The 9,016-nt window shown below is 40.6% G+C and overlaps 1 protein-coding gene across 1 annotated transcript; it reads left to right on the top strand.

Moving 5' to 3' along the window:
- The first annotated feature begins 1,764 nt into the window (after positions 1–1,764).
- C3H1orf210 (chromosome 3 C1orf210 homolog) lies at positions 1,765–7,732 on the top strand. Its single transcript, XM_063297760.1, has 4 exons — positions 1,765–1,923; positions 2,907–3,414; positions 4,213–4,326; positions 6,581–7,732. Exons 1-4 carry the CDS (start codon positions 1,837–1,839, stop codon positions 6,952–6,954), a joined length of 1,083 nt encoding a protein of 360 aa, XP_063153830.1. The 5' UTR covers positions 1,765–1,836; the 3' UTR covers positions 6,955–7,732.
- The last annotated feature ends 1,284 nt before the right edge of the window (positions 7,733–9,016 follow it).

Here is a 9,016-nt window from a genome sequence, read left to right as displayed (position 1 = left end):
CCATGCACAACTCTTTTGTGAAATAGGGCAGGGGTAGGGTGTGCACGTGAGCACAGGGGATGGTGTGTGTGCGCGTGTGTGGGTCCTCTCCTGACAGGAAACCACACATTTGCTGCTCCATCAAGCTGGAGACAGAGTGCCTCAGAATCAGGAAACCAGACTCCTTTTTTTAGCAGAAGGTAAGCAATACGGAACTTCTTAAGTTTGTGTGACTTGCATCTGAGGAAGCCTGGGGCCAAGTTCTATACAGAGACAAAGGACATCAGCACTGAGGCCAGTCCTGACCGATGAAGGTCAATGTAATTTTGCAGAGCCAGTAATGCCTCTTCAAAATCCAGTTTAGTGTAATCTATTTACTTGTGTTAGCCAAATGATTCTGCTTTTTTCAGAACTCCTTTTTTTCAGTTTTTGCTTTGTTTTGTTTTCTTACAATTACCTTGGACTTGGAACAGTTGAGCAGAATGAAGAAAGAATTGTTTCAGTTTATGGTAAATACAGTAATGCTTGACAGGGAAGGCAGACAACCCCAGGAAGAACCATGTGGTTTGAATCTTAAAGCTCCCCTTTTTTTTAATCTGTTCAATCGTGCCCAATTCTTGGAGACTGCCTGGACAAGTCCTTGCAGTTTTTCTGGCAGGTTTTTCAGAAGTGGTTTGCCATTGCCGCCTTCCTAGGGCTAGGAGAGAGTGATTGGCCCAAGGTCACCCAGCCGGTTTTCATGCCTAAGGCAGACTAGAACTCACAGTCTCCCGGTTTCTAGCCTGATGCCTTAACCACCACACCAAACTGGCTCTCCCAAAGCTCACATTATCAGATTCAATTATTACCTGTTGCCCTTTGGGAGTTATGGGTTTTGATTTCCAGCAATGGCAAGGGTTTGTAGCATACAAGATATCTTGCACCTCCTGTAATAGAGAGCATCTGTGGTCAATCTGCCAAGGCTAAGCCCAACACAAGCTCAAGAGAACACAGTGAGCACACTTAATAAGCCACTGATAAAATTTAAGCCCTTACTGAATTAGGACTGGACTTACTGGATAAGAGTGAGAGCGGCCTCAAGCAACTCAGGTTGGTCATTTAGAAGAAGCCACAGCAGCAAAGTGCTATACAATAGCTCTATAGGCTTCCCAGGCTTCCCAGCACCCCCTAAGCAGTTTCGCCTTAGAGCCCCTTTAATAGCAAAATTCTCAGGGCATACAGATATGTTCTACTTAAATGATTAATTCCCTAAGAGAAATACCTCTTCTTCCCTAAATGTGGGAAATACTTCATTGTGGTGGTGGTGCCGGTGGTTGTGCACAGCACAGCTGGGCTTCCTGCCCCACAAGGCAGGGTGCAGCGCTTTCAAAGGGTAGAGATGGGGGGGGGAGATGGGGGAGGGGAGTTGAAGCAGCCCCACAGTTGTAAATGCAGGTGGGTTGTCAGGCACCCAAATTTTGATCACGTGACTGTGGGGGTGCTGCAACAGTTATAATTTCGGGCACAGGCCATAAGTCAATTTTTTCAGTGCTGTTGTAATTTTGAACTGTCACTGAATGAATGGTCATTAAGAGAAGACTACCTGTATAACATGGAGCACTGTGTGAATTAAGCCAATGTAGTATATTGGACAAACCATGCTTAATACAGTAGTGAATTTGCAGAATGTATGAACCAGTTTACTGGGCTGAGAGGTGTAGTAGCCTTTTGGGAGGCTGAAAATAGCCATGCTTTACTTTTTCTACCTATATTACCACTTCGTTATTATACTGTTAAGGTGAGGACAGGTCCCTAGGATTGTTGTGTCACCAAGTGTGCATTGCGTTCTTTTTCTCTCCTGCAGCTTTTTAAAGCAAAATGAAAGATATTTGGTACCTCTGGATCTCCAGCATTCTCTTGGCATGGTCTGTGGTATCTGGACATCCTTGTAACATTGATAAAATGGTAAGCAAGGAGTCATCTTTACAAGGTTTAACTAAGTTAAATGTTCTCCATGGGAGGAACTTAATCTAGGGGAAGCCTGATCACTGTATTTGGTTAAACACCAATTTTGTGGATAAGCTCCAAGGAATAAAATGGTTAATGTACCATAACTTATTACTTATGGTAATTACCATAATGAAATGGTAATCAAGAATAAATCTCTGTCTTCCTCAAATCTCGACTCTTAAGATTTGTACATTTAGCCATCAGAGTGGGTGTCCTGAAGCACTCCCTCTCAAGACTGCACAAGTGGATGGTTGATAACTATAACTGAGTTTCAGTAGTCCAGGAAGGGAGATGAGATGGGAATAAGGGATACAGATTACTCATCTTTCTAGTGAAGACTACTCACACACACACACACACACACAGCATCACAAATACTGTAGAATGGATGGTGAAGTGGGTCTGCTTGTGCTTGCTTGAAAATGATTGTGGGTGGCTGCCTGTTTAAGGTAGGAAAACACTCTACTTACACAGAAGGGATAAACAGAACAGAAGATTGCCTCAGGCATGGACTGGATGTAAGAGGAAGGCAATATCACAGGGACACAGCAGAAAAAAGAGGCAGAGACCCGAAAAGCGTTACAAAATAAGTGCTGCCCATTCAGTGTCAGGATAACTAAGAAGTAACTGATGGTATTTAACTTTTCATTATAACCATCTGGCAAAAAGGAAAAAGTTTCTCAAAACCATATCTGTTTACAAACAGTAACATCAAAATCTACCTGTGAGGTAATCTCAAGGTTCCTGGCAAATAATCCAATTTTTAATTTAAACTCTGTTTTTAGTTTTATGTAAAAGGAAGGAACAGAATCTACCTTTCTAGCTTCTGTCACTCAAGGATTCTTGTGGAAAGAAGAATCCCCAAATCAGTTTGAAACATTAATTCCACTGATGGTTGTTGAATTTCTTATCTCGTACATGTGCATATATTTTTGTAGGGACGGGCCGCCTGCAGTGGAAAGAGCCTTCTCCGCCCACCAAATTCTCTTCCCAGACACATCGCCATCCTAGATCTGTCTTTCAATTCCCTGACGATGCCCAAGAGTGGACCTTTTCTGAGAAGCTTTTCTTCCTTACGTTGCCTAAACCTGTCCAGCAATAGCATTCCTACTCTTTCCTCCTCTCTCTTTTGTAACCTCGGTGCTCTTCGCCTTTTGGATCTAAGCAGCTGTGGTATTTCCTATGTGCACCAAAAGAGCTTCCAAGGCTTGAAAAGCCTTCACTCCCTACTTCTGAACAACAATAAACTTCAGTCTCTGGATCTCTCCATGTTTTCTGCCTCTGGAATCCTTATCCATCTGGATCTGCGAAACAATGAGCTGCCTTGTGGAGATAAGCTTGCACAATTAAATGTGCAAAGAATCCACCATGTCAAACTTGAGAGGAACCCTTCAGTGTGCAGTGACTTCCTAACTCCTTTCCAGCAAGCAGTGCCAGAAAGAGAAGGTGAGGCCAAAACTGCCCAAAAGAAGGGCATTCTATCTGATAGAATAGATCATTCTGATCTTCTATCAGGATAAAAAAGCTATGCACATGTTGAATCAACCTTTGTGCTGGTATGCAGATAATATTATTTCATGGCTGACTTTCCTTGGGGTGCACATAGAAAGACTTATCCACTAAAAACCTATTTTTGAGTCATGAAAAAGCAGTGATTGTATGTGTACATGCACTGTAGACAATTCAGATTAGCATAAAATAATCCTTCAGCCCACAGATATCTAATAACATCTTAAAAAGAGCACAAGGCCAGTCTTATAAATCTCTGAACCTTTCTAGTTTCATGGGGAAAAAGACACAAACAACCTTCACTTTGCTTAATTGCTGAGTGACACAAGACACTAAGGCATAATTTTCAGTGATGGTTTATTGAATAATCAAAAATTGCTGAGTTCACATATATAAACGGCAGTAATTGAGGTTACACTTCATGCTAAAGCAAAAACAAATTATAGTTTAATGCAGTGCATGAACCCAGCCAATATGTTCATATATTATATCTCATCCTTAAATAATGGACTGGAATACAGACACATTTGGAAATCAATTTAAACATTAAAGCAAGGATATTTGAGCAGCCTAAATTTATGAATGAAAAAGTTTTGTATCCATTGTATTACCTTATTAAATTTTGTAAAAAAATGTATCAGTGAAATGTAGAACCAACATAAATCAAGATGTACAGCAACAGAAATAAATAATGGTTTCCTTTAGTTAAACAGATTTTCTATCATTTAAACCTAGAACTCCAGACTCAAGAGATCAGAGCTTCAGATTATCAGACCCTGAGCCACAGAAGAAAACTTCAGTTCCTTCAGACTGAGGCTACAAAGAGGCCATCGCCATTAGTAAATGATAGTAAGTGAAGGAAGACATATGACTTCAACCTTGCAGATTCAGTGTAATAGCACAATCCTACAGTTTTTTTTCCCAATTTGGCATTTCTCCCCCAAGTCCCAAAGCTATCACCATCAAATAGTTTTCTAGCAAAGTTTTCATTGAGATGAATTAAAGTCCCAGTCATCACAAGCCAGGTGATGTTTACTATTCTATCCATTGCTGATCTAGACCAACAGGGACATTTGGCAGTGGGGAAGTTCCTATTTTGATAAAACTGTGATGGCAGTCCTGAACTTCAATAATAAGAAATACACTTTTTCTTACCCTTCCCCAAAAGGTACCTTTCCAAAAAGTTATTATTATTAGTTAAGTAAGAGTTATGGTGGGCATATGAAGATGGCTGCATGAAGTAACGGCTGTAATTAAAATCACGGTGGGGGGCAGCAGGCTGAGAAACTCTGTTCTACAATGATTATAACTAGGCAAGGCTTTTAATGCAAAACAGTTCCAGGAAATGCAGACTAAGTTTGAGTAAATGTCCACCTGACAATTATACTTGCTCCCACTGGATGGTAATGGCACACAACCAAAGAGAAGGTTTGTTTCCTCTGCTTTAGAAGTACTCCTAATAGATTCCCTGGTGATATTTGAAATATATCTATACAGACTGAGCAAAAAATACTGCTCCCATGAGTAGGGGACAGAAGCCTAGTCTTAATGGGTGTGCCATGACAGAACAAAGTAAAATGGGGAGGGGGGTGTCTATTGGTGTTCTCTTCCCTATCAGTCTTTGCAAAATTGTCCCTTTGAAGGAAAAGAAGAAGACAACATTGGGAAATCCTGTTCAGATTGTTTTTTAGTTAATACCCATCTTTCTAGGGGTAGCTATTTAGCAGCTTTTTTATATTGGGGTAATTAGCCAAACCCTAAACACACTTATGGCTGCACACAAAAACAAAGGAGGAAAAATAAAAAAATAAACTGATCAGAAAGGATTCAGTCCTAAAACCATCTGATATCTAATGACCTGATCAATGAACTAATCTCTACACTTTTGATTTTTGTTGTTGTTCTTGATTTCTTTGGGAGATTATTCCTAGCACATTTTTAGTCACTGTTATTTTAAGGCAAGATTATGTATGCTTGTAAAATGTAATGAAAAACTACAAGGTATTTCAGTATTGATCTCACTGAAGTCAATAACCCTATATATGAAATGGTTGTACCTCATGTTGACATCAGCCTATTTTGATGTGGTACAATCCTTGCTCGTAACATGGTTTCCTCAATTAACCCAGTTGCCTGGTCTACACAGCACACTGAACCATAAATAAACAACATAGGCTGGGCTTGCAGATAATGCTGGGCCAAAATGTGGTCAACCACTCTGTGGTTTAGTATGTTATGTGAACCCAACCATAGCTGCTTTCCCCATTTCCCAGTTTGTACCTCAGTGTATTTTTAATTTTTTTTTATCATGCCTTTATTACTTTGTAAGTAACTCAAGGCAGTGAACGTACCTAATACTCCTTCCTCCTCCCCACAATAACAACCCTGTGAGGTGAGTTGGGCTGAGAGAGAGTGACTGGCCCAAGGTCACCCAGCTGGCTTTCTTGCCTAAGGCGGGACTAGAACTCACAGACTCCTGGTTTCTAGCCTGGTGCCTTCACCACTAGACCACACTGGCTCTCTGGTATTCCTCTGCCTCAGGTTATATTGGAGAATTATAAGGGTCATCAGCCATATAACTGGGTGTGGATTTTCACTGCTCAGCTCACTCCACAATAATGGATTTCATTTTCTAGGGAATGTCTTCCATTGCAACAGAGATGACAAATGGTGTTTTATTTCTTAATAAAGGAAGCCTGGTCTCTCATGGAGCTTTTTTTCTTCTTTATATTCCCTATTCACACTTTGTAAGGGGAGAATACAGAGGCAATCCTATTCATATTTATTCAGAAGTTCTATGAGTTCCATGGGATTTACTTCTACATAAAAGTTTGCATAGGATTTGCAAGCTTGGAGTTGCATCTAAAACAGAGTATTGCCCAGGTCATCCACAGGGGGATGGGGTGGGGGGGCAAATGGGGGCAAGTATCACAACTTACATACTTGCATCATATGTCAGGACACAAGTGTGTAATGGTGGCATCTACATGACAGCGCCATACATATGTTATCATTTTGGCATCATTGTAGTTTGCTGCAGGTGCCACAGGTCTTGCAGTATATTGATAGCTCTTGAATTGTATAACCTTTCTTTTCTTTGCAGCATCTTCCAGCACACCTTCTGATAAAAAGGCTGGGAAAAACTGGATCTACTTTGCTGGCTTTGTGCTTTTGGCTATCACCATTTCCCTCCTGATTGCACTGATTGCCAAATGCAAATTGTTCCAGAAAAACCATGCCAGCTACCACCATCAACGGTTGCCTGATTCCCGCTCCACTGGAAGCAGCCATGTTGAGGAAGAAGACATGGACATGACTTATGGTAGGAACCAACCAATTAGTGGAGTTGCTGTGTGCCATCCAGAGGATGATGATGGCTTCATAGAAGATAACTATATTGTGCCCAATCAAGACTTGAAGGAGGAAGAGGAGGATCTGGAGCTTGAACCTCATTTCAAAGTTGGAGGGCCCTTTTAGGAACAGAGTTCAGTTTGTTTCATGCTCCAGTTTGTGCACAGAGCCTTTCTATTTCATTTTTAGGAGTTCCTGATACTCTCATTACAGGAGAAATGGGAAACTGATAATGAGCCTAAAGGCAAATTTGACTCTAGGCAAATAGGACAGCTGCATGCCTGCAGTGGTTGGGGCTTGGTATGTTTTCCTGCAGCCATAGTCAAATGTAAGCCTCAGTTCTTACACACTCAACCCATTCTCTTGCTTGTGCACATACACACATTCAGACACATACTTGGTTTGTTCTCTTGCACTTGTCTCATATACATTCATCAATTACAGTTTTTGTAGAGCTTGTGTTAGAACTGGTAGAGATTTCTAAACAGTCTGTTTGGAGCATAGCAAATAATTTTTCAAATGAACTGCAGCATTTGGCAAGAGCAGTTAGTCCTCCATGACCTTCCTCCAAAATCTCACCTGTACCCTGGCATCAGTTGATGTTTTTTAAAGCTTGATTGCTATGTAGGTTAGGGAAAAACTCTTTATTTCCAACCAGCTGGTGGGAAGGACCTTGCCCCTGGGCAGCATTCACCATCTTCCATAAATGCTATGCATCCCATTGAAGAAGCCTCCCCATGCTTATCCTAGCTGGTGAGTGCTAGCTGTGGGGTGTGGGAAGCTAAAATGATTGCCACAAAATGATACCAAAAAAGCAGCTATAAATGGACGTTGCTATAATAAAAACAGCTTGAGATACTCCCCAAGGCTCACTGATTTATTAAAGCAAATTTGGAGCAAGTGATTCATTGCTGTTACTGAACCTTTCTTTGTTAGTTATTTACAGCATCATTGGAACACCCTGGCAACTGCAGGTTTACTCTTGTCCCTGTGATGCTGGCCTTGCTTCATATTGAGGACAATAATTATACTACCTTATTGAGAGCCAATTTGGTCTACTGGTTAAAACTCCAGACTAGAAACCAGGAGACCATTTGGGCCAGTCACTCTCAGCCCCCAACGTCAGACTCGACGGACAAGCCAGTCAGTCAATTCCTATCACAACCAATGGATCAACATTCAGTTAATCCAAAAAGAGCAGACCCTGTGTTTGTGGGGAAAATGCTAGGAGGAAAAAAATATATATACTAACTTATCCTAATGTTTTCTATACCACAAAATATCCACCAGTTGAAAAAACCAAGGACAGCAAAGAGAGTCAGGATGATACATAATCATGCTAGAAGCAATTACCAGTGCTACTCCAAAGCTGTGCTATGCTAAGAATTACTTATGAGGAAACCTCGGTGTTATTGCTTGAGGATATACAGAAGGTGTATGCATAGCATTGCAAACAAAATGCCCTTGTTGCCACTGTTGGTACCATTTTAAAACAGTAGACGCTAAACAACAAGGAGAATGATGCAACTACAACAACGCCAAGTATCCAATACCCTAAAATCACCAGGTTTTACTGCTGACAGCCACACTCCATGGATCGAGGTGGACAAACTTCTTATTGTCTTGTTATCTAATCATATTGCAAGGGTTAGGGTTAGCTGTCCATAGAATCCCTGTATGAAAAAGACAGTGTTGTTGACTCTGGATTTGTTCTGAATCATTGGGTGAATAAAGGGTGTGGGAATTTTGCAACATTCACTGTACATTCTCTTTTCATTGTGTATACAATATTTATCTCTGAGTAAACTTTCCCATGTGTGCTGGGTAAAGTCTAATTAAGCATCACCAATTTCTTTGTGATGAAGAATCTGTATAATGGATTTGTACAAAAAAATGCAGTAACTTTCTTATTAGCTTCTCTTTATACTTCCCACAGATAGTGCCATTTTGTTTGACTGGCAGTTGGCCATTTTCATGGTTTGGTTAACACTCAGATAAAAGAGTAGAACCTCTGCCATGCTTTGGAGCAATACAGGCAGATAAACTGCACCATGATATCTTTCAGATAATTTGTATATGCGTGTTTATGTGTCTGCAAGTGTGCATACAGAAATTGCATACAGTAGTTCATATATATATATACACACACACACAGTATATAAAATTTTGATTAAGAATTTTGATTGTA

This window comes from Candoia aspera, chromosome 3, assembly GCF_035149785.1.
Source record: "Candoia aspera isolate rCanAsp1 chromosome 3, rCanAsp1.hap2, whole genome shotgun sequence".
NCBI lineage: Eukaryota > Metazoa > Chordata > Lepidosauria > Squamata > Boidae > Candoia > Candoia aspera.
This window is presented reverse-complemented; position numbering and strand designations above follow the sequence as displayed.

Bases quoted from the DNA above. Each gene is read 5' to 3' on its own strand.
- C3H1orf210 (XM_063297760.1), top strand. From the start codon at position 1,837: ATGAAAGATATTTGGTACCTCTGGATCTCCAGCATTCTCTTGGCATGG. The intron at 1,924-2,906 runs GTAAGCAAGGAG...ATATTTTTGTAG, and splicing joins CTTGTAACATTGATAAAATG to GGACGGGCCGCCTGCAGTGG. The intron at 4,327-6,580 runs GTAAGTGAAGGA...TTTTCTTTGCAG, and splicing joins ATCGCCATTAGTAAATGATA to CATCTTCCAGCACACCTTCT.